Source organism: Electrophorus electricus, chromosome 7 (assembly GCF_041902795.1).
Source record: "Electrophorus electricus isolate QZ-2024a chromosome 7, ASM4190279v1, whole genome shotgun sequence".
Taxonomy (NCBI): Eukaryota; Metazoa; Chordata; class Actinopteri; order Gymnotiformes; family Gymnotidae; genus Electrophorus; species Electrophorus electricus.
In genome coordinates, this window is record NC_137503.1 from 23,186,532 (window position 1) to 23,212,204 (window position 25,673).

The 25,673-nt window shown below is 39.0% G+C and overlaps 2 protein-coding genes across 3 annotated transcripts; both read right to left on the reverse strand.

Annotated features, from left to right (window-relative positions):
- Positions 1-629: 629 nt before the first annotated feature.
- Positions 630-4,410, reverse strand: si:ch211-22i13.2 (uncharacterized). Of its 2 annotated transcripts, none has more exons than XM_035524681.2 (7): positions 4,227-4,410; positions 3,662-3,740; positions 3,370-3,510; positions 2,624-2,685; positions 2,068-2,154; positions 1,895-1,987; positions 630-1,696 (listed from the first exon to the last, which is right to left on the reverse strand). In XM_035524681.2, exons 1-7 carry the CDS (start codon positions 4,227-4,229, stop codon positions 1,646-1,648), a joined length of 516 nt encoding a protein of 171 aa, XP_035380574.1. In that variant the 5' UTR covers positions 4,230-4,410; the 3' UTR covers positions 630-1,645. The 2 variants fall into 2 exon arrangements, with proteins under 2 accessions (XP_035380574.1, XP_026857481.2); XM_027001680.3 differs by having other exon boundaries at positions 3,662-3,737; positions 4,227-4,408.
- Positions 4,411-5,341: 931 nt separating this feature from the next.
- On the reverse strand, positions 5,342-16,490 carry rhag (Rh associated glycoprotein). The gene is made up of 10 exons (XM_027001690.3): positions 16,235-16,490; positions 11,520-11,703; positions 10,261-10,411; positions 9,617-9,764; positions 8,981-9,147; positions 8,689-8,826; positions 8,271-8,392; positions 7,293-7,366; positions 7,051-7,124; positions 5,342-6,926 (listed from the first exon to the last, which is right to left on the reverse strand). The coding sequence occupies exons 1-10, from the start codon at positions 16,407-16,409 to the stop codon at positions 6,852-6,854; spliced, it is 1,308 nt and encodes a 435-aa protein (XP_026857491.2). The 5' UTR covers positions 16,410-16,490; the 3' UTR covers positions 5,342-6,851.
- Between the last annotated feature and the right edge of the window lie 9,183 nt (positions 16,491-25,673).

Genomic DNA, 25,673 nt, shown 5'->3' on the forward strand with positions numbered 1-25,673 from the left:
GATATGAGTGTATCCAGCACAGTAGCATTGCTTGAGTTTTTGTTATTCTGTCATTCTGAAGAATCTGCCTTCCAAACACATACCCAGCTAACAATGACAGCCAAAACTAACCAATAAGGAGATGGGAGGATGGTTAACACAAATTTCATATGAAAACATATTTCTATTGCCCATCCTATGAAATGTTTCCAATCAATGAATGTTTCTCCAAATGGGTGGTGAGGGTATTTTAACAGTGCTTTGTGTGGATTTGCACTTTGATCCAACAAGCCGCAAGCTAGAACAAAGTCAAAAGCCTGAATGCTTATCCCAATCTATTCACAGAAAATCTCTAAATTACAACTTAAATGACTGAAGGAAACATACATCACTTATGCAGTGAAGCATTAATACTTCATTATTAACCACTGCAAAAGTAAAGGCTTTAAGAGCACAAAAGCTCTATTCAAGGACACCGCTAGTCTTATTCAAGTTATTGATCTGATTGTTGCCAGTGACCAACTACAGGTTATAGAAATAGGTCAACACTTTGGTCATTGTTCATTTGACATCTGCTTGGTTTCTAGTTATAAGGAGATTTCCTGTTAACAGGTGCTGGCTTACAACCTGAAATGAAAGCATGCCACAAGTTGTATAAAGTATGGAGTATATTTTGACAACCATAAAAAAAAGACCACCATGTACAACATCTTATGGTGAGACCACTGCAGGTGTCAAAACAATTTTTACAAACTATTTTACAATTCTATAGCAATACACAATTAATCTAACCTGCTTGCAAAAGCAAAAGGCTGACCACTTCAAAATTTAGATAATAGGCTTCCTGTAGGTACTTTATATTTTCACTTGCATCACGGTATGAAAACATGAAACAGCACTGACATACTATTGTGATTCAAGATGCTGTCAATTCTAAACATACCAAGCCTTATTTGGTATGTCTACATATTCTCATACAAAGAGAAACTATTTCTATATTCAATTCTTACCCATGTAAATTTAGAAGAGCAAAACTTCAATCATAGCAATTCTGTTAAATTTAGCATAATTATGTTTTTCAGCAGCTTAATGTAAGACATCGAGGCATCAGGAAAGGTCATTTTACTGCAAGATTTACAAGGAAGTGGCAGTCAAAGTTAAATAAAAAAGCAAAGTTTCAGATCAACATATTGTAATGTTAGTTAGGGTTTTGGATTTAAACATTTTACAGTTATGTAAAATAAACAAAGTCAAAAGGTCTCCATAATTGTCCTTTGTCAATTTAAAATCCTTCAAAAGTACATTTGGAGATCACTATTACTTTATGGTGGTCTAAATGGAGGTCAAGCAGGAGCAAAAAGGAGGAAAATCAGCTGAAAAAAGATCAATGTTAAAATAAAACAGTTCATGTGGGAACAGTCAACACAGAGCACAGTGACCATTTAGCGCTCAGGCCCAGGGAGGGGCACCACTACTAGTATCACATTTTGATCCTGGATATTAACAAAATAACACATTCCTCCCATTCTGACAGCTGTTTAAAGCCACATGCTGCTGTCCATTACAGGAAGTTGGCCTTTCCCTGAGAGCTGCTTGGCCTGTTTAAAGAGGAGGATGATGGGGGAAAGTGGAAAGCTCTGGTTAGCAGGTCAGCATGCTGCCTGTATCAGAAAGTAGAGTTCAGAAACTCCAACAGCTCGGCACGATTTTTGTCCCTCTGCAACAACAAAAAGTGAAGAAAGAGTCAGCGTTATGGAACATGAGAGGCAACACTACCCGCTGTTCGCCTTCTTCTGCAGTTGGAAATATCAAGCTAAGTGGTGACCATACAGGACAACCCTACCCTGTCATAAATACAGAGCCCCTCCACCAGCAGGGCACAAAGCGAGGAGTGCTATGTGGCACGAGAACACACCTGCTTGTCCTTCTTTGATTTCTTCACCTTCATTTTGATCTTCTTCCCTGAGATCATGCTATACTTGCCGCTCCGCTTCTTCTCCTTAAGGTACTGCAGAAAACACAGGCACACATCAACAGGGCAGGAACTTTAACTTCGGCTTGCTGTCTGCATGTAGGAAAATGGGTTACCTTGGAAATCTGAACTGGACCAGAGCAGTCATCTTCTTTGTGTTTCTTGTCCTTCTTTCGTTTGCGGGCTTTCTCTTTTTTAAATTTCTGTTGTTCAAACAAACCATGTTACTGAACAATTCTGTGAATTGCATGTGCCTAAGTGTAAGCAAAAAGATAACTGAATGGTGGCAGGGTCTTCCAGCACTGGAGCTGTACAGAATAGGGCAATGAGCTTGAAATGACTTAAAACATGCCCTGAAGAACAACTAGTGTGTAAAGATTTGACATAGTGCATTGTGTACATCTTTTGTGTGTGTATATGTATGAGTGAGTGAGAACCATGTGTGTAACAGTATATGTAATTAATAGGGCCAGTACTCTGATCAATAAGGCCTATACAAAGAGTGTCATAGTGGGATTAGTAGGTGTACATAAGCAGAGAAATGGCCAAACTGGACTGGAGTTAAGCAACCTTGGCACATACCCTTTGAAATGCGTTCAAATAAATGCCACCTAACAATATGTCAAATAACCAGCTGGAATAAGCAGCTCTAGTAGGTGACTGATCAGGTACCTTCTTGCCAGGTTTCTCCTTTTTCCTTTTCTTTGAAGTCTTCCTCTTTTTCTGATAAGAATCTGGTGAGAAAAAAAACACATGTTGTAATCGAAAAGTTTTATTTAATCTAGTGAAAGCCACATAAGGGAGATTGTTGGGTAACTTTGGTTAATTTCAGTCTTATGTTTCAGTTCATCTAGATATTAAGACATCACTAGTATTTTTTTAATATTAATGAATTTTCACTTTGTATATTGTTGGAATATACAGTGTTTAACAGTGTTTCAGTACCATACAACTGATTGCCTCTCTGTTCTCTGTGTTGTCATTCATAAAACCTGCTTGTCCTCGTCACCCTGTTTATCCTGGCTACATTAGGATAATTTAGCAAGCTAGGCAACATTACCCATGTAACAATATTCTCCAGATGTTTTAATTCAGCCGCAATACAAAAACTAAATGTGATCTAAACAGATACATACAACACATAAACTGAACACTAACTTTACACACTAACATTAATTTTTTGAGCCTGTGTGCCTGTCGTGTTTAGAAATACTCCCACCAAATCCGACCCGACAGCTCTTACCTTTGAATGAATATTTAATGTTTTACAGGGTGACTCGGAGTAGCAGAACACCACTATATTTTAGCAGATATTTTCTTCCCCTTGGATAAGTAATGCGATTTCTTTCGATGTTAACAAAATATCTTACATATTGCCACTTTAAAGTAAAGGCAGCCGACGAGTTAGCAACGCCTACCGTTGCTACTGGAGCTAGTCCTACTGCTTGTTGAGTCACTGCTAGAAGAGGACCGTGATGACGCCGAAGAGGAGGAGGAGGAGGAGGAGCTGCACGATGATGATCTGCTTCGGCTGCGTTTTCGTTTCTTCTCATCTCTTTCTGTTAATAAACAGCAGAGTTGACGGCACTACATTGAGACAACACTTTCGTCAGTTAGTTTACAGACACCAGTTGTTAAATGTACATCGTCATTACTAACTATACCACAGGTAAAAAGTACCAACACATCGGCTCCGTAGAGAAAACGAACCTCTACTCCTCGATCGTCTTCGCTCTTTTGTGCTTGAGCTCGACCCACTTCTCTCCTTGGAATTCACTTTTGCAGACTGCTTATCGTAAAGACAAACCATAAATAACAGACCACATAATAGTTCGCTGGTTAGCCTGCTATCTAGACAGCTACTACTCATACATCATCTGCTATGTGGAACATTACTAGATAGCTGACTAAAATACATAACCCAAAAGCCACCCGTCGTCTAGATTCTACCACTGATCAACTAGGTAGCAAGCAAGCAAAGTACAGCGAAACCACCAAACCAACTACAGCTATGAACCCAGCTAAAGCTAGCTAACTAGCTTCCGACTTATAGCTAGCTAACTAGCTACAGTTAGCCAACTGAACACTGTGGTTTTCGCCGCTCTTATATATTCTCTGTGAATGACGGCTTGTTAGCTAGATAACAACTATTTCTAAAAAAAAAAAAACAGCTAACAGCTAGCTGGCAAATGTTAATGTGTGTTTTGGCTAGCTACATTACTAGCGTTAGCTAATTAGTAGTCCAACCTTGAAATAATTTGTTTATAAGCCTTACCATCGTCAATGACGCCAGGACGAATTTCAATTAAACCGATCGTAATGAAGTACCGCCTACTGTAAAGACGCTATATTCCTCATTATTAATATTTCCGACAACAACATATAACTTTCAATACGAGCACAAACACTGAGAAGCCATCATGCATGGGGGCTTGGTCGTTCCTTACCTAATAGGTCGTAAATAAAGAAAGTTCGCTGCATTACTGCCGCCTATCGTCCAGGAGACAGGTTCGGAAATAGTAGGCCTCCGAAACCGAAATTTAGATCAGAACCAGGAAAAGTAAGTGAACATTTTATTTACAAGAAACAGACATTTCAGTACAATTAAAAAGATGACACGATCAGTATAAATATAAGTTTTTTGCATGCTCTTCAATTTAATTTTTAATTTTTTTACATTTACTCCTTAATTTCTCCCGAAAACTCACCATCCCTTTCACGAGGCTACGCCTTCATGCTGTATTAAGTCACATACCAGTTTCAAATATAATTTCTAAGATTTATTTTTAAATTATTTATTTAAAAATTATGACTCGAAACCTCTTTGAAAATATTTATTCAACGTAAGATGAATGTGAAAGCTAAGCTTTCTTCTGGCTCATGATGAATAAGGGCACCTGGTGGCTGAGAGAGGAACAGCTGCTAGAGAGCAATGTTATTCATGCGGATCACATTTTTTCTTCTATTCTTATCGGAGAGTTAGGACTTTTCAGTCTATTTAATTTTTTTAATTTAATTTTCAGTCTATTTAAAGATTTTTGTATTTCTGTGTAACAAAAACACAGAATCCAGGTTTATGGAATGTAAAATTGACCAGAAAATGTTGAAAAACATGTATTACATCCTAATAATTTAATTAGGATGTTTAATTCCATCCATTATTGTTTGGCTACTACTACTATACTGTAGTGCAAATTTTAATTTTGTGTGTTGCACAATGGACCTTACAAAGCCCTTATATTATGAGCACACATAGAAAGAAACTGAGAACACAGCATAGTATTAACCAAGCAGAAGCAGCCAGGATGCAGGCAGCCAAAGAGAATGTTCAACAGAAAGGTAATATAGTAATGAAAATAACATAAACATTCTCTCAGCAATCCAGAAAACTAATGTATAAAATTCATATTTATTTATGACAGCATATGTTTCATACATTTTTATCCTTAGTATAATATGTATAAGTGCACTGCAAAGATACATTGTCCTAACTAGGCTAAAAGCTCAGGTATTTTATATAAACACATGCACATGCATGCACACACATGCACACACACACACACACACACACACACACACACACACACACACACACACACACACACACACATTCAAATGCAAAATATTGAAATCATTTGAAGTCAGTCATGTCTCTCGTGCTCAATGGTCAGAGCTCCTCTTGTTTTTGAGGCAACTTTAATATTCTCAATGTCTCTTAACAGAAGTAAGGAAGGCACGACTGACCATGTCCATTTATTGAAAGTACATTATGAGCTCTAAGAAATAAAAAAATAAAGTAACAAAATGAGGGAACTGCCTGCCTAAAACAGGCAGCTGGACAGAAGGAGACCCGAGGCTTGGAGTGTAATGAATGGAGTAGACCTTTAGACTGATTTACGATCAGGTCATGAGAGGCACTATGGGCTCCAGTATGACATCATAACCTACATCTTATATACGCTAATACTCTGCAGTGGGGAAGTCTAACAGGGAGCTTGTTTGTAAATATCAAAATTAGAATGAAATTGTGACTTGTATTTAGAATATATGTATATATGTATATTTTAATGTAATATATGTAATGCAGTCAGTTTTATTATAAGCAACTGTACTATCTGCATATCTGCTCTGAGGAATCTGAATTTCACATGCTTAAAATTTCAGGATTTTGCACCATTATCTTCTTTGGTCTGACAGTATAACACAAACACACACAGTCTGAAGGGTGTGAAATGGTCCAACATTCATGCTTAGTGTTTGTCCTAGGCTCAGATCTTCAGCAAGTAATAAACCTCAACTGTCAAAGCTGACAATTATCCACAAATGGAGAAGATTCACCATTTTGCTGTGAAAGATTAGTAACATATTCTCATTTAAGTAAAGAAAAAAAGCCCAAGCTGTCGAAGACAATCAGCTCTAGAACTTGAACTGGATGCACAGTCGATGTGGATCGATTTATTGTTACCAACTTATTAACATTCCATTCCTTTGTAAGCATACAAAGTTAATCTTTTTATAACGCTCTTTCAGAATCTTAACTCATCCCCATCTGTAATTATAAATAAATTCTATCATTTGGTAACCTTAAATAAAAGAATCTGGTGCTTCCTAGCTGGGATGAACTATTTTGAAAATGTTACTCTATGGTGGACATGCATGTGTTTGATATGGTCATAGCTGAGACAGAAATAAAAACCTCTGCAGAATGAAGCAGGCAGACAGTCATCAAGAGGACCAACAATCTTTCAAGCCAAACTATGGTGAGATAATACAGGGCTGAATTTTAACCAGCGTGTGAGTATGGATGGATTGAGCCGTTCGTTTAATGGTCTGGTAATGGCTGAGTACCCTGAGTTGCTTATGGAACTGTGTGATGTGTGAACATGCTGAGATGAGCGCTTCAGGCTTCTGTCTTGCTTTTGGAATGATCTGCGTGGGTCATACTCTCCCCGTTTTCTTCGTCCTCCTCAGGAACCTGCAGATAGAAGACACTCGTTAGCACACCCACTAAGGTCAGCTGTCTTAAGCGTCATTATTAGTGAAGAAAACGCTAAAAAAAAAAAAAATCAGTCATGTTTTCTAAATTCTCTGAGGCTCACCTCCCAATAGACAGAGTCGTCAAAGCAGTTCTGGTCAGGTGGCTGTCCCCAGAATGGAATCTTCATCACAAGACCTGTTGGAACAAAGCATAAAGTTAACTTATTTAAAAAGTAATACAATATACACTTACAATATACACACAAGCATGCAAACTAAAGCCAAGGACCATTCAGAGCCTGGTCAGTGACTGATATTTAGAAAAATATAAGCTCCTGGAAAGAGCCTTAAAAAAATCACTCACCAGTGATGGCTCCTCCCACCAGGGCAAAACCAATAGATGAAGCTAAAGCAGCTGCTTGTTTCTGTGGAAAAGCACTAGTAGGAGAGAAATAAAACACTAATCTGAAATACCAGGGAGAATATACAATCCCCAATGTGGGGTGAGAAGATAGTATAACTCTGATAATACAAGCACCTGAGAAAACCTGAGTGAGAACACTCTCAAAAATATGCGATCTGATCACATCCACTCTTTACATTGTAAAACATGGACAATGATCACTTATGCAGCTGATTGATTATTTGTTTGAATGATTGATTAACTGATTTATTGACTGTACAGTTTGTCACTTTGGATACTGAGCTGTTCAGCAACATGAATTGTACAGAGTGTCAGGTCTTGGTTTCACCTTCATTCTGGACATGAGTCACCTGTTAATGCTGTTTGAATGTACTGACTTGTCTAAAAGCAGTATGGCGGTACTTTGTGTTAGAGTGGCCTGCTCCTGGAAGAGCATGTATGCAGATAAACGTGCAGAGCAAGCTTGCTCATGCACGAATCTGTCAACAAAGTGAACTGAACAGTTTGTGCAGCTGTAGGATTACTGAGCCACAAATATTGTGCAACCTCAAACAAAGTAAGGCTGCACAATTAATGTGCAATCATGAACATGACAGAAAAAGTACGTATGCACATGGGCCTTCATTTACATCAGTAAGTTATTAGTGGTCTGCGTGATCAGTACAGCAAGATTGTTGGATAAGATTTAAAGACTTGCTAAGATTCTTATTTGAATGCATTATGTATAAACTGCACTGTATATCCCCCAAAATACTGGCTCATTGTTATGAAAACATTTCAAAATTTTGCCAATTACTTCTAGCAAAGTGGAAATGTTTGCTCAGTTTCCTGGTAGCAAAAATCCCAGACATCTAGTACATAGCCATGTCATTTCCCTTTCACCTTTGCATGCCCCATGTGCTACTGTGCCAGTCTTACTTTTCTTTCTTGTGCAGAGCCGTAGCGATGATGCCAGCCATGCCACCCAGAAGGCCAGGCATGCCATGGAGGTTGTGCACCCCACATGTATCCTGAATACCTAGCTTGGATGCAAACTTGGGCTACATTGAAATGCAAGGGAATAGAAAATGGAATACAAGATGAATATTCTGTCTGAGTAAGTGACACAGTTTTACCACACTCACTGTGCAAAATAGTAAAACCATGCCAAAAACTGTCAAAGTTCATATTTTTATTTTTAAGGGCTTTTGAATAATAATAACGTACCCACTAAAATGTACAGTAGATGTGTTTGACTCATTTCTTATTGGTAAAGGGGATGGCTGTGATTTTGTTTTAACATCTACAGATCATATGATCATTCAGGTGGAATATATATGTAAATAGGCCTACGCACTGTGAGGAACTTGAAGCCAAGAGTGGAAATTATCCCAGCCATGACGCCGATCACCATGGCTCCAAAAGGCCCAATGTTCATATCAGCGCATGTTCCCACTGCAACGCCACCCGCTAGCGTTGCGTTCTGAATGTGCACCTGCAAAGCAAAAAGGTGATCTCATTAGACTGGGCCTATGATGTACCGGCCAACAAATATTGATCTCTCCTCCTCAATGGTACATGCAGATGGGACACAGAAGAGCCACACAAGCAGGTTATCATGATTATTTGATGTTTATGGCTTCTCTCACCATGTCCAGTCTGCCCTTCTCTTCCACCAAGCTGGAAGTGGCATAAGCAGCCAGGACGCAGGCAGCCAATGAGAAGTAGGTGTTAGTGATGGCTATCAGCTGTTGCTCTGGTGTTCCAGCTATAGCAGAGTTGAAACTTGGCCAGAACATCCACAGGAAGACGGTACCTGCCAAGACCAAGCAATCACGGTCAAACGTATGTTTGTGGACCCTACCATATTCATATAATATATATGAAAGGACTAATCTCCTCCATTTAAATAGAGGTTTCTACATTTTCATAATACAAAATGCTTGAAGTCACTGTAAGTGTCCAGCATTTACATGTTTCTACTTGTAAATTTGGGGACATATATGTCTTCTGCATGTATAAAATGTTAGTCTATGATCAGGCTTAGATTGCATGCTTAATGTGATATATAGGCATGTTCAAAAGAGAAAAATTAGGTATTTTAGTGCTTCAGTTTGTGATGAGTTTTGAAATGTTTTTAGTAATGTAGACCTACACTACTGAATACATTTAGGATGGGTATTCGGTATTTGGAGATTGATACATTTCCAGAAGTAGTCTGCTCAACCTTGTTCATGACTGTCACCATATAGCCGTATGATATCATGTGGAGGTTGTGAACTTGCCAATCATTGCGAACAAATCGGAGTGGTAGACAGATCCATCATTTTCATGGCCGTTGCGGAGACCAGGGCGGTAAAGCATTCTGGCTACAGCCAGACCAAAGTAAGCCCCAAACGCATGGATAGTCATGGAAGCACCAACATCAGAAGCCTGCATACAGAGCAAAGTGTCAATGTTACTGTCATTTACTACTCTTAATACACAAAGTATTTTACATTGGCACTCACTTAAGGAGTAACCTTTGACAGAGCACTTGGGGACATCCAGCCAGTGCACATGAGCTCCAGCCCCTAGTACACCTGAACCAAGTAAGTAAGAGATATAGGCCACTGATTATTTGACTCATGTGCATTATGAATGGAACAGAACAAAACCATGGACTCCTCATGTGTGGATGTTATATCCAATTATTTCCTCTGCCAATTCAATCCAGTATTTGTAAAAATTATAATATAAAGGAATAAGTATAAAGGAACTTTATTAATATAGCGCTTTTTACAAAAAGCACACAAAGTTGTCACAAAGCAGCTTTACAAATGTCAGAGTCCAAGCTAACCAGGTAATCCAAAATCCTGGAGGGACTTTTATTCTACCCATCTGCTAGGTGAGTGTATGAGAGGATGTGTGAATGAGCTGCAGCATGCACCCCCAGTATTTCCACCACCACATGCTCATTGAGGGAGAAGATGGTGATCTCCAGCAAGGCCATGATGAGGAGCTGCACTGGACTCGTTTTGCCAAGCACAGCACCAAATGAGATCAGCACTGTCGCTGTGCTGAAGTCTGCGTTGATCATTCTACAGAAAAAGAGGGACAGAGATGAGACTTTAGCCAATCCAGCAGATGGGAGACATCTTTGAATTCACTAAAACAACCCTTGTAAGCTCATGAAGGCATTGATTACCTGATAATTGAAGTCCTGAGCTAATGCACTGTTTTAATAACTGATAAGGTCAGTTTAAACTGGGTATGTTAAAGCAAAAAAAAAAACAAAACAAAAAACCCTCACTGAACTATGCATTGCGGGTTACTACGAAGGGGTATACCACAAACATCAGTCTTTGCTTAGCAAGGTAATTTAGGGTTTAGATGTACATTTCTAGGTATATCATAACTGATGATATTTCTCACTGCTTGGTTAGTGAGTGGCTTGTGTACGACTGATGGTCAAGCAGGTGGAACACAATGACCTGGACAGACTTCATCTGGTTTGCTCCAGACCAGTGATGTTACTGCAGATTTGACTGCAGAGATCAAAATTCACATGCATGGCAGACTCATCTTTCCCTAAGATGTTTTATGGCCTTGACGGAATGGGACAGAGAAAATCTGATGCTCTTGTCCATCACACCCCGCTCAGCTGGCAAAGTCCGCCCCTTGTGTGGTTCTCTGATCGTGTCACCATTCTTTAAACAGCTAGAAGTTTGGTTTATACCTTTCTGCACCTCCTCACTACACTTTGGTACTTTTTTTTTTGCTTCTGTTGTGTCTCATACCTATATCTTTCTATCATCCTATCATTTCTATCAGCACCAACACTACTGCTGCAAGGGTGCTGTTTGTTCAGCACAGAGTAACCCATGTCCACCATTTGTACATTTTTCAAGTGAAGAATGTAGATTAGTGTTTCACAGTGACACAAGTAGCCCATTTTAGTTATTCTTGCCCTCATCCATAGACCACACAGTCTATGGTCTGAATACAAATGAATAATTATACATTTGGCTAACTGATGTGCTGTTTGTATGTTTATAATGGATATGTTCGAGCAAAGCAAACACTGAAATGTTTATGGCACAGTAAACTTAGAATTAGTGTTAGGCAACCGTCATGAAGTGAGTAAGTAAGTACATAAGTTAGACACATATCTAGATAGACTGACAGACAGACAGATAAGACTTTTACCTATATATGGAAACTTTGATCTTTCCATTAGACATATGCCAGAGATTCTGCATGAGTAGGCCCCACTGCAGGCCAAAGGCAGCCAGCAGCAGGTTAATTCCCACACTGCTGAAGCCGTAGCGCTTCAGGAAGGTCATAAGGAAGCCAAAGCCAATGAAGATCATCACATGAACGTCCTGAAACACTTAAAGCATGAACATTCAGGTGATTAAACACTTCAAGACTAAGCGCCTGATATGCAGATAAATAGAAATGAATAGAAAGCATATAAAACCTGAACAGACAACAGATTAAACACTTAAATATTAAACACCAGAAACACCATGAACACAAATGAAACAACAAATGATACACAAAGTTTTAACACTTGTAGCACTTAAAGCATGAAGAGAGAGCAGATTGATGAGTTTCCCAGACTCAGGATAAGCCTGTGATTTGATAAAAAAAATAACGGGCAATGGTGATTAACTATTGGCAGTGTAATTTATCCCAAGACTAGGCTTAATCTACGTTCAGGAAATTGCCCTGAAGGATTAAATCTCGCATAGAGAGCAGGTTGATCATTTCTGGTAACAGAGAACTGCCACCATACTCATGATGTGATCTTTGTAGGTGACAAATCAATATATACTCACTTAGACTTATTACAGAGAAAGTGACTCAGTTTGTGAATGGGTCTGCAGGACATGTCTGTCCTTCATCACCGTTTTATCAACTTCTCATTAGTACCTGCTTCATTATCACTGAAGGGTTATCTCACCAAGTCCATTAAGGACTTCACAAAGCATTCACAAAATATGAAACTTTATGTTTTCCTGACAGACTATCAAGTTTTGTGCACTCAGCCATTTTCTGTGTTAATATATTAATCTTATATGCATTTATTGCTTAGAACATACATAAATCTGGGCAGAAGGGATTTGCTAGAGAATGTACAGAGATGCTCTTCTCTTCTCTTTGGTAGTGGTGGAAATGGGGAGCTTTGGATTTACTACAGGTTACTAAATTTTCAACAAAGCTCTTTGGATCACAGGATACGCACTCAGTCCTGGATCTGGTAATAATCATGTCTTATTGCAAAAGTGGTTTTGAGGACCTCATTTCCCCTTCCCGGGAGAGTAACTTTAGACAATGAAGTGTGCGGATCTGTGAGGTGTGGCATCATGCACTGGAGGCAAGGGACACGTTCCCGGTTTCCTCAGAAAGCTTCCCAACTTTTCTACTTGTTGGTGGAAAAATAAGGAAAACAATATGTGGCTGCCTACTGGAGGCTTGCTGTATGCTATATATTTATAAAACCCCACATCTGGTAATTGTGTTAAGGAGCACCTCCTTAGAACAATCGGGTCCTTCTCCACCCAGCTACGACAGCACTGAGGAGGTCATGGTGTGGCTCGCCAAGGCACTCTCCGAGTGGAGCTACTGGCAATGGCGCAGACTTGATATGTTACTCAAGTCCTTTCTCTCATCTAAATTTTGAGCTGGGCCTTTTTTCAGCATCAGTGTCAAACTAACCTTGGTGAAGACCAAATGAATGTATTGCTATTCCTAAAGTAACGCAAGTGGTGGTAGCGCAGTGGTTAAGGTACTTGACTTGTAATTGCATGGTTGCTGGTTTAAGCCCCACCACTGCCAAGTTGCTGCTGTTGGTCACCTGAGCAAGGCCCCTAACCCTCAATTGCTCAAGTTGTACTCAGTCATAGTTGTAAGTTGCTTTGGTTAAAAGTGTCAGCTAAGTGTAATAACTTAGATATTGGCTTTGCTGGAATTTCTATAGGAAAATTGATAATCACACCTTCTTTTTAGATGTGGATGCATATGGTTCTCCTGCTTCTTTCCTTATAAACATGCTTTACTTCTGAATATTACTCTTAGAAAAACCCAATTCATGTGAAAACTGAACACACGTTTTTACTATACAACCAACAAACCTTCTAGTATAAACATCATTGTGTTGTTTTAATGACAATGTTTGCTGTTCCCAGATTTACTCCACTGCTGCACATATATTTCATGGACCAAGTCTGGAATAGCATCTCTGCTGAGGGATGAGGTGTAATTAAATCAAGATAGAGGCACAGACTAAACAGGAAAAACACAGCTTCAAAACAAATGCACTAAGATTAAAATGCTGAAATTCCATTCTTATCACAAATATGTTATGCAAAAAAAAGTATCATTTTAAGATAGCCCTGCCCTGAAAAATCTTCTAGGTACTATATACTGGCTGGTCAGTAGCGATGCCCATTTATGCAAACAAATAATTAGTTTTATTATTATAAATCTTTGGTGGTTGTAGTTGAATGAAGACATAAATGTATCACAATAAAAATGGGGGTGGAAGGTAGAATTCAAAGGTTGCTGGTTCTGTTACTGGGTAAAGTGCTAAGGAATGTTGCCTTGGTCCTATGTTACCATGGTTAGCCATGGTACCTGTTAACACTTTTAAACTGACCTGTTATTTTATGTTACCCATAGTATCTATTAACACTTATAAACTGACCTGTTATTTTATGTTACCCATAGTACCTATTAACACTTATAAACTGACCTGTTCTTTTTTGTCCACTGGTTAAAATGGAATTTTATAAAAGCATTTTTACTTCTGATGTGATTTTTCCTTTTCAGCCAGATGAAAGGTTATCACCTGTTTGCTCCCAGTCCTTGTCTGTGATATATTTTAAGTGATCCCACTATTTCATCATTTGTGTGTGATAGTGTACTGTCTGATTGGCTAGGAAAAGAGCTTCACAGAACCAGTAAGACTTATTGCTCTCACTAAAGGTGTCGTGTTATTTGTTTTGAGCACTTAATTCTCCATGGTTGGCTATCACTAAACAAACAATTGTTCTTTAACCCATGCAAGGTTTTTAGGGTTGTTTTTTTTTGGATCACTTTCATGCATATAACAGCTCTTGATAAAAATCTTCAAGGCTTGTTGCCAAATGGGAGGAAGGCTTTCTTTTTTCTCCCTGTGAATCTACAGAGTAAATCAATTACTTTCTATCAGCACTAATTTGGCACTTGATGACAAAGCTTATCCGTGTGTGTGTATGTTTTCAAATCTGCATTCTTCTCCTTTTATTATTTCTTTGAAGTTCTAATCGCTAAGGTCTGGAATGTTCTGTATGGTTCCCACTCAAAAAGAGTCGTACAGTTTTCCCAGATCAGTGAAACATCTGGCCTTTTCGCCCCACTTATTGTTTCATTTTTTCATCTTTTTTCCATTTTACAATTTACAAATACAAATAGGTCACCAACTAATTAATTCATACAGAAAAATCTTTACATTTTTTATAAAGCAAAAGGGCAAAGTGTCCTCCAGATACAATGAGAGTTAGAACTAATGAGAAAATAGTTTTTTTCTTCACCATAATAACAAAATACTTTATGTTACAAGGAAGATACTTCTACAATTAAGTGAACTTAAGTTTTGACTTCTCTCTTACTGTGGTTTACCTTTGCTTAGAACATGACCATATATTTTCCTAAAGAACGATATGAACACACATTTTCACACTGAAGTTCTTAAAGATGAAACTATTCTTCAAGGGTAAAGTCTTGCTGCATTGCACAAAACTCCACTTCTGACCTCAGATGCCATGTGAAAGCTAATCTCCTGTGCTCAGGCCCACCCCACCCTTACAGGGGCTGTTTCCCCAATGAGCAGCTATTAGTGTGTGATGAAGATAAAGAAGAAACTGTCATCTACAAATTGATATAAAACACACACATTTACCCCAAAACAGGCAAATTCTGCAATTCTGTTTAATCTTTTAGTGAAAGGTGGGCAGACTGAATGACTAAATTATTAAATTATTTGTGTTTAAACATTTTCTTAATTTGTTTTTAAGCAACTTTGGGTGGTTATCAGACACTTGCCCTATCTCTTACTCTCTCTCTTTTTCTCTCTCTTCCTATCTCTATATCTCTCTTTTTAATTTCTAACCCTTCTGTTTTTTCAAAGGAGAGAACTATTAACATCTGCTACTTTCTCTCAAGTGCATTTGAAAGACTTGAAAGAACTGCTAAATGAACACACACACGCAACTAACGATTATGTTAACCACGATATCCATCTGAGAGCTGCCATAGTGGCTCAGCTGGGAATGATCAACTTTAAATTGCTGCAATGGTCCATACTGAGACAAAGTAAATGGGACTACATTGCTAAAATAACAGAATCATAGGACTAAAGCAAACAGGGATACTGTACTAAAACAAAAGGATTATTTTACTAAAGAGCATAGGATAACTGTACTAAAACAAACCGGGTTACAGCATAGTTATAGCATAGCACACAGAATACACTACCAAAGCATGAAGTATTACAGTAGTTAAACTAATTAAATTTTCAATTTTAAATGGCTTGCTCAAAACCATGAAATTGATTGGGGAACAATGTCAATTATTAGGCAACTGCAATACATGAGTACACGAAATAATAATTAAGAGAAGAAAAATAACTATATAAATATATAGTCAAAACACACACACACACACACACACACACACATACACACACACACACACACACACACAAAACATGAATGTCATTTCAAACGATTTACAAAAAACATGTAAAAATGTGCTTTTTTGACTGATGTCCCAGAGCATGCATGTATCTTCTGCCTTACATCTATAAAATAACAATAGTGATTGATGATATAATAAAATACACTTTCTGACATAGAAGCTGATTTACAGATACTTACTAGGATAGAGGGCCAGGGGATGTTCACCATGGCTTCCTGAAGTGTGGTTGTCACTGTGATCTGATTTGCCATCATCATACACCACAAAAACACTATAAAGAACAATGATGAGAGCCTGCAAAATCAAGGCCAGAACTGGAAATTTCATCCTCATGTTGGTGGCATACAGTGGCATGTTTGACACTAGCTTCTCCTTCCTGTCACACACTGACTCACTATCTCTTGTGTGCCTGCTGCGAGAAGGAGCAGAGACTGCTTCTGGTTTTAAGTTGGTTATGGGTCTGAGGATGACCAATGACAGGAGAGGGAGATGTCCCCATGGCCACACCCCCCGCCCCCCCGCCCCACCAACCGCTGCTCATGAGAAAGAGCTTCCACTTCCCTCCTGTTTACGTTTTTTCTAGAAAAATGGGAAGGAGGCGGGCGGTCCAAAATGCACTGCACAGGACAGAACTTTAAAGCATTAAGATCACTTCTTTATCTGAGCCCCACATGCAATGCAGATGACCCTACAGCAGATACTCCCTCCTCCAGTATGCTAATTTTATTAACATTCTAGACCACCTTTACAAGCTACATTTACCATACTAAAGTAGTGTTTTTCAAAGTCACACAGCTATTTCTTAGCAATAAAGCAGGCTCCAAAATTATTAAAAGACACTGATAAAAGTCACTATTAAAAGTCACTGATAAATGGTTTAAAATCCACTCATTATATATGGTCCCAATTATGTTCCTAAAAACAATTTACGCTTCATACAAAGTGCTACTCAAACGATGCTTTAAAATAGAAGAAAGGATTAAGAAGCGCCTCCTACAAATTTCAGTACTATGTAGTTTAAGCAGGAGTTTCATGTGTCAGCCACACTGTTAGCCACATTACACACTGTCATTCATGCTAAGCCATACTGCATGCAGAGCCATACAGCAATCACTGCCAACAACACTGCAAACTCTCAGCCACACTGCATACGCTCAGCCATTCTGGTAATTGTCAGACACACTATACATTCTCAGTCACACTGCACACACTGTCAAGTAGTTAAGGTACTTGACTTGTAATCAGAAGGTTGCAAGTTCAAGCCCTGCCACTGTTGGGCTCTTGAGCAAGGCCCTTAACCCTCAATTGCTCAAGTTGTACTCAGTCATAATTGTAAATTGCTTCAGATAAAAGTGTCAGCTAAATTCCATAAATGTATGCTGCACACTGTCAGTCAAACTGTATGCAATCAGCCACACTGTCAATCATTCTGTACATGGTCAGCCACAATGCACACACTGTCAGCCCCACTGCACACTTGGTCATACTGTACACTGTCAGCCACACTGCACTGGATGACAGAAAGTCACACTAAACTCTCTCCTAGATTATTTTATACATATCCTGACTATCATTCAACATCCTTTAAATTTAAAGTCAAGGTTGTAGAGGTTCTCTGCTCTGCCCTTTTTACCCTGTCAGTATAGTCTGACTATACTAATTCATAGAGTTCACTTAAGTCACATCTATAAATGCACTCGCCTCAAATATTCAGAAGAGTGGATACATGTATTCAGAGGGGTAATTTGCCAGGATGTTGGACATACACTCTCAGCCCCACTCAAATCTGTTTGTAACAAATCTGCTTTTTTAAAATATGGGTGCTGTTTGGACAAATAATAACATAAAAGCTGAGAATATGAAATGGATATAAATGGTATGCACTGTGATATCAGCTTGTCTTACTTTGGCTCGCTCTCTCCAGTACCTTTACAGTGTGTAGCTCTCAGAGCAATATTCATACCTGCCCTATTCATGACATGGAATGCTGCTTCTATATGTATGCTGTGCCTATTCTGCTTTCCATCAAACGTGGCCTCTACATTTACACACTTCCCACTAAAGCACTGTTAGCAGTAGTCCAGGGAGGATGTTCAGTTCAGGGGTCAGAACCGTATGAAAACATATCAAATTTAAATACAGTTGTTGCGGGTTCTTTCTTCTGCGTAACACGTTACCTAAATGAATATGACATAGTGTCATTAGCTTTTGATAATGGTGTCTGCGTTGTGTTCATGTTACCATAAGTAGTGTTTAGATTGAATGACCTGTAATTGTAGAGCAGTCAGAACAAGAAAGGTGAGCAGAATGTCTTACGTGGAGGATGGAAAGCCTCAGTGAGAAGTCTTTAAGTAGCTAGCTAAAGGAAAAGGAACAAAACTAGCTCAGGAAAAACAAGAGTAAATGCAAAGTTATTTTGAAGAGTTTCTTTTTTTGGGCTGATGGAGTAGCAGAAGATGTTTTCTTTGCTCTAAAGAGAGATCATTAACATACATCATAAAGTTTAAATTGTCATCAACCTTTTGTAGATTGCAAGCTAATTCATTTGGCCAAGGTGGTGTAATGACCAGTAGAGCAGACAGTCTGGATGGTCTGGGTAAAAAAAAGAAAGAAAAAAAAAAAAAAAAAAAAAAAAAAAAAGAAGCTTTTATACTGTTATCAAAATGTTGAGATTGCATTAGTGAGCACAAATTATATTTTAATTAAAATAAATACCACACAAACTGATGAAATATTATTCAGAAAAACATGAAAATCGATTTATGATTTATGCAAACAGGTCACCGGGAAGTGATGAAGGAGGGAGAGCGCAGACATCACACTGGATACTGTAATGACAACGAACTCTCTGGCCAACTAATGTATATGCCAATCATAACATCCAAGCCTAAAGGACTGAGGGACCGCTTTTCCTAGTAGTGAAGCAAATGCTTTAAAGATAAGAACTTGCACACAATCAGATGAGCGATAGCTATAATATTTTTTGAAGAAACATTGCCTATTCCACCTAGAGGATGATGGAAGCTTAGAGGAAAATGAAAGTTCCTAACATTTCCAATGGTGCTAAAAGTCAATCAGACTATCATAACTGCATGCCAGTGATATAAGTGACATGAGTTCATCTCCTAACCGCAGTTTACCCAATAAACCATTAAAACAACAATAAATAATATCAGTCAAACTCTGGATCAATAATCACAATGTTGAAATCTGTTTGGAGCAAACAGTGTAAACATTTTCCACAGAAACAAACACACTGACTGCACCTTAAAAATATAAACGAAATCCTAATGGTGAGATAAAGTGTTTTTGTCTTTAAATCCGCTGGATGGATTTGTCCAGAGTGTGATCCCTAACGTCACGTCATGGCTGCTAATGTCTTCTGTAATTAAGCTGATTGTTAGTGGCCAGAAAACCTCAGCGGCTCAGACTACAGTTGGGTATGCTCCTGCCTCTCGTGTCTCCAGGGCTGCAGGGACTCCACCCCAGCACCCTGTTCTGCTTCCCCTAGGGTGTGTCTATAAATCACAAAATGTTCCCACTGTTTCCCACTAAAATAAATGCCTTTAACACAACTGTTAACACACCCAGGCGGAAGATAACACTAAGGATTACAGTTGCCAACATTGTAGAGAACCGGTTTCTCTTAAAACCAGGAGAAATATTTTCACACGTACGCACACCTCAGACTGTTTAGTCCTGGGTTCTCCAACATTTGCTTCGGTTTGAGTACTGAGTATTGTTCCTTTTCTTTGAGGGGCCTTTTGATGTCATTTGTCATGATGTTTTTTCACTACTTTGTCTTTTGAAATTGTTGCTCCATTAGAACTGGATGAATGAGCGATTAAATGATTTTGGCCAATATGTTGATGGTGCAATTCACATATCTTAGCAACAAGACACTTAACCAAATGTTCCTGTTTACATTTGAAGACAATTAGGGTGTTCAAACAATAGAGTGGAACCATTTTACATGTGCCACTATTATTCCAGTGGGAAGAATTAGACGCATTTACAGGCACCTGTCCAAATGGATCTACAGAACTACAGCAGAGAGCAAAATGCGAGCAAGCCTGATTGAAACAGCAAGCCTGATTGGAAGAATTTAAGCCTCATTTAAAGTGTTGGTGAAGTTGTGTGATTGTAATGAAATCAGTGAAATCACACACACACACACACACACACACACACACACACACACAAATAAAAAATTGGTTTTACACTCAAGCTTAAAGGGCTTAAAATGACACTGAGTGCTTTTTAAAGGGGCATTTAGAACAACGTGTTTACATTGTATTGCAGTATTCAAAAGCACATAACATGAATAAGATTTCCACATGTCTGTCTTAGATTATTGCCCCTAATATGCACTAAAACAGTAATGTAAACTGAGACAGAAACATATGCAGTGACCCAGCTAAACATTTGCACAACAAAGCATCTATGAAAACATCACCTCCAATGATGTTCCATCAAAATGTTACTGCAAAACATAAATTCAGATAACCAAGATGGCAACACACATCCTGATCTAGGCAAAACAATGTGAACTTGTTGCATACATAACACACAAGAGAGGATCACTGTTTAACCAGTGTCTTATGGGAAGATCTGAACACAGGATACGTGTATCACAGAAATACGGCGGGTCACGACACAGGCGATGCTTATCTTTTTTCCAACTTTGGGGCCATGGTGTCAGCTGTCTTTGTTCCGGTTTTATTTCAAACAGGCTGTGTTTTTCCCTGCCTCCTTTGGGATCACTGGACACAGGATAGCTGCATTATTAATTGCTTTTTGCAGTTTGCATCTGACTGTACACCGTATATTTTAATTTCCTGAGAAAACATCTGAAAGTGTTGCACTCCTGCTTCATACCTGCAAACTTACCACACAAAAATCCATCATATAACTGCAAATGAAAAACACTTTTCTCATGAACTTCAAGATGTTAACATAAACATGTTCCAAGACTGGAATTTTTCCCAAGAATCAAGTCCTGTGATCATTGTCTACAATAATCATAACTGTAAACAGTTCAAAGCACTTTTGGAAAATCTCTCAGTGTTAAATGTTAACATTATTATGTGAGAGCCCAGATTTGAATGTTGCCTGCCCAGACAGTATCTGGATGTGACCCTTCTGTAACCCAAACATTCCAGGAAATCCATTAGACCCTTTTTTTACACATCAAACCACTGTTAACCACTGCTAACCACTGCTTTGCCTCCTGCGCTTAACTGTGTGGGAATAACATTCAGTGTGTTGGAGGGAATGATGTTTTTAATCTCAGTATCGAAGATAGACAGGAGGCAGAAACAATGGAGACACCTTCGTAGGTTAATCTTGTGTATGTTTTTGTCTTTAGTTTTGCAACTGCACTGAGATTGTTGTATTTTTTACACCACTAAAATTACATATGTAACCCCTACACTGTTAAATTAGAAACTATGGCGTCAATACTTATACTCACTGCTTGCTCCTGGGTATCCCTGAGAATCCCTAAACTTTTGTTTTCAGTAATGTCAGGGTTTAGAAAAGACTGACTAATTGGCTTAAATGTATTTAATGAGAGAATATTAATAAATCAAGAATTTACTTTATTTTTCTAACAACTTTTAGCAGTCTGGCTGTTAAAATCTAGTCTAATAGAAATCACTCAGTGCAATGTTTTCTGTATATCAACCACAGAGACACTCTTTATTTACCCATAAGCATGTTTAAAGCATTATGCCAAGATTTGTTTTGAACATTGAAACCTTCTCATGTAAATGTCTGCTTTCTGTGATTTATATCACGACTCTTATCCAGTGTGAGCACACATAAACACACACACTGTGGAATGCAGGTGAATTGCAATGGCAACTACTGGAGACATACATATCATCTCCTTTTGGGTAGGATTTAGGGAATCCTAGGATCATTAGTACAAATAAATATTTAAATTTCAAAGGTTGCACAAGCAATTTCAAGCCGTTTTGTAATATTAAACTTTAAATTAAATGCTCTGCTTGAGTTGGCTGAACAATGGGGAAACAGAGAACTTTCACTGCAAACTGAACGTGTGTGTGTGTGTGTGTGTGTGTGTGTGTGTGTGTGTGTGTGTGTGTGTGTGTGTGTGTGTGTGTGCGTGTGTGTGTGGTTTTGACCAGTGAATGGTATGTTTGCTTGAAAGAGTTGGGTCAGAGTGGTAACAGCAGCAAATCTTTCAGGAGACCTCGCTCCACGGCTGTTCTCCTTTAAACTCCCTTTGAGGGTAATCCCTCCCCTAGCAGTACATCATCCTAATCTTGTCTGATTTATTGTCTGCTCATAGGAACAGTGTGAGTGGCCTTGAATAAATGACTCAACATTAAATTTCTCACTGTCTCTCTCTATTTCTCTTTCTCCCTCTTTCTCTGTGCATGTCTGTCCATTTCATCCTGGAGTTTCACCTCTCTATCTCTCTGTCTCTGATTGTAGTCTAAAAGTAATTTTCAGACATTGTCATTTCTCAGTGAGCATGCATCTACTTGCCTGTGACACAGCTTCAGTGCTAGCAGCTACATAATGCTCTCCTAAAAACCTCCTAATTACCTCCTAATATTCTCCTAATAAACTGTACGTGCTCTGCTAATATAATCCTAATAGACTCCCAATGCTCTCCTAATACACCCCTAATACTCTCCAAAATAATACTTTCCTAAATATGCTCCTAATACCCTGAGAATATGCTCTTTAACACTCCGCCAGTTTTGATGTAAGGCAGCGGGGACAGCCATGTAGATCTGCTCTCTCCACCCGCTCATCACAGGCTGGCAGCAGGGACAGGCACGTTGATCTGCTCCCTCCGCCCACCCGTCAGAGGCTGGCTTGCCGATGCCACAGTACAGCTGTTTCCTTCTTCACCTGGACCTGGGGCCTCCTCTTCCACAAGGACACTAGCCATGGAGCCATGCTCAGTGAATTTCACTCTGTATTTCTGTTTACTGAGTCCACTGCTGCAGACATATCTTGCGATCGTGCCCATAGGCACGTACCTTAAACAATGAGACTTTTGATGCAAGTCGCTTTGCGCACCTTCGTTTCCTTTATTTCCTTTTATCTGGCTAAGGGTAATTTTAACCTCATGACCCTCATGACCCTCATGCTCTGTGGAGATCTGCTATGCATGCATGTCTCCCTCCAGAGTTCTAGACACTTGAGCGAGACAGACAGGAGCTTCTGGACAGGAAGACCAGTGCACGGGACTCTTCCTGAAGAGGCCCCATGGGAGGAGCAGGGCTAGCACTGCCGGCGCTTCATCATGTCTGTGCTGCTGTTGCTGTTTGTCTGGGTCCACCTCACCAGTGCACGGCCTTCCCCACAAATCCACCGCACCCCTCCTTTCCTGCCGTGACGGCTTGCGGGGAAAAACTTGTGCCCGCTGATAAGAGCGTCAGGAAGAAAACCTCACGCGGGGCCGCAATCAGTGCACTAGACATTAATAATGAGAAACAATCGCATGCTGTTTTCTTGTTTGTTTTTTGCGGGGGCTCATGCATTAGGTGCACAATACAAGCCACAGAAACGTAAGTGTTGTTAACGTTTTAGAAAAAAGCATCTACTCCCTTAACTACAAGACACACACATCTCTAACTAATATAACACACATGGCTTCTAACAAAGTATCAGCAAACATGACAGTTAATTTGGGATTATATCACTGTATATACCACCACATGTAGATTCAGTAAAAACATTTGCATATCCCCTGTGGATGTTTTCCATAAGCCATTTTGTTTTACAACCATCTATACAGGATGCTTTTTCATACCTTCTTTTCATACCTTGATATGCTCACGCCTGGTGCCGTGTGTAATTACAAGTGTGCCTGTGCGCCGCACATATGTGGGCAGCGTCCCATGTCATGACCTTGCAGCCAGAGAGCTCATCGCCTGTATGGTGGACGTGCGAGTGTTGGTGATTTCTTTACAATACGAGAACGGTGTAGCAGCCTGGGCTGTGAAAAATGCTTACGTTAACTGTCGAATACAACTTTGGCATATGACACTATAGAAAGTCTTGGTTGATTTTTCGTTTTTTTTTTCTTGTTTTTTTTTTTTTCTTGGTTGAAATTAGAACCGCCTTAGCATGCATGCAAAATTCAGGAACATTTAGAAAATGCACCTAGTACCATAACTTTCACCATGATTAATGCACAGGGTCAGGGTTAGAGTCAGGGTCAAGGTCACAGACTCCACAGCAGTACCATGAAAAAGAATACACTGTTAAATATCTGCCTGGGCCCACCCTGCTCTTTGATCCCGAAGACGGATGACTATTGTTTCTCAAAGGGGATGAGAGGTCAAGCCAAACATGCTGGAAGAAAAAGGAAAAACTCATTTGGTAATTAGCATTGCCCATTTCCTGTTGTACCTCTGTGGCGTCCTCCAGTACCATACAGATCTTGGCCTGGTGTGGCCAGTGTGAAGGAGAAGCATCACTACCCTGGTATGTACCATTGGTTGTTTGGTTGGGTGGTGCCTCATTATTTTGTTGTGCCTAGAGGTGAATACTCAAGATAAGGGTGACTAAATTTGTATTAAGTAGCAGTTAAGAAGTCACTTTAACCTACTGTAATTCACTTTACAGCTTATGCATTTCTATGCATCAAATTTTCAAACACTGAATTTTGATTTCTCTTATGAGTTAAGTTTGGAGCAATTACAACTTGGCTGAAATTGTCAAAAACTGTTGAATGAATGAAATCAAACGAATAAGAGAAACATAAATAATGTCCTTTTTGTAGAGAGATGAAGCTACTCCCTCCCTGTTCTGTCCACTGCAAAGTCAACTTTGTGATAACAGATCTTATGCTTCTGATTCTGGATGTTATTTGGTTGCAGAGTTACAGCAGCTCCCACAGAACCAGGCCCCAGGCCAGTGACAGCATGAAATATGACATAAGCCTTCTTTTATTCTTTTGGCTTTTCAACTTGAAAACTGCTGTATTTTTTTCACTATACACTCCCCATGTTCACTTTTTAGCATAACACTGTCATGTTCACTTTTTAGCATAACACTAGCATGTTCACTTTTTAGCATAACACTGTCATGTTCACTTTTTTAGTATGTCCTTTTGCATTCATTCTAGAGTACAAAGGCATTTATATAACCAGTGGTTATGTAACTACACCTTCTTTAGCTACTTCACTCCCAATCTGGCACAGTGGTAGCTCAGTGGTTAAGGTACTTACTTGTACTTGGAAGATTGTTGGTTTAAGCCCTGCCAAGTTGCCACTGTTGTGCCCCCTTAACGCTCAATTGCTCAAGCTGTACTCAGTCATAATTATAAGTTGCTTTGGATAAATGCATCAGCTAAACATAAGAACACAGTACAACGATGCATTTGACTAAACTTTGTACAACTACAAGGAATACAATTACTGGACCAAATTAACTTTAATCTCAAAACAAATAATCCATCAGATAGTAAGACAGACTGACTGATCACACAGGACTTCAGCAGCAGATATACAAAGCTATCTTTATTATTATCAAAGTAAAACCGCTGCATTTAGTTAATTGTATTTTACATAAAACAGTATATTCTGATGCTGTTTTTCATAATAAAAGCCTTTTTCATCTAAAGATACT

Coding starts and splice junctions, on each gene's coding strand:
- si:ch211-22i13.2 (XM_035524681.2), bottom strand. Junction 2,686..3,369: donor GACTAGCTCCAGTAGCAACG/GTAGGCGTTGCT, acceptor TTTTCTCACCAG/ATTCTTATCAGAAAAAGAGG. Junction 1,988..2,067: donor GTCCAGTTCAGATTTCCAAG/GTAACCCATTTT, acceptor TGTTTTCTGCAG/TACCTTAAGGAGAAGAAGCG.
- rhag (XM_027001690.3), bottom strand. CDS start 16,409: ATGCCACTGTATGCCACCAACATGAGGATGAAATTTCCAGTTCTGGCC. Junction 9,765..10,260: donor TGGTGGTGGAAATACTGGGG/GTGCATGCTGCA, acceptor CTCTGTATGCAG/GCTTCTGATGTTGGTGCTTC. Junction 9,148..9,616: donor CGATTTGTTCGCAATGATTG/GCAAGTTCACAA, acceptor TGGTCTTGGCAG/GTACCGTCTTCCTGTGGATG.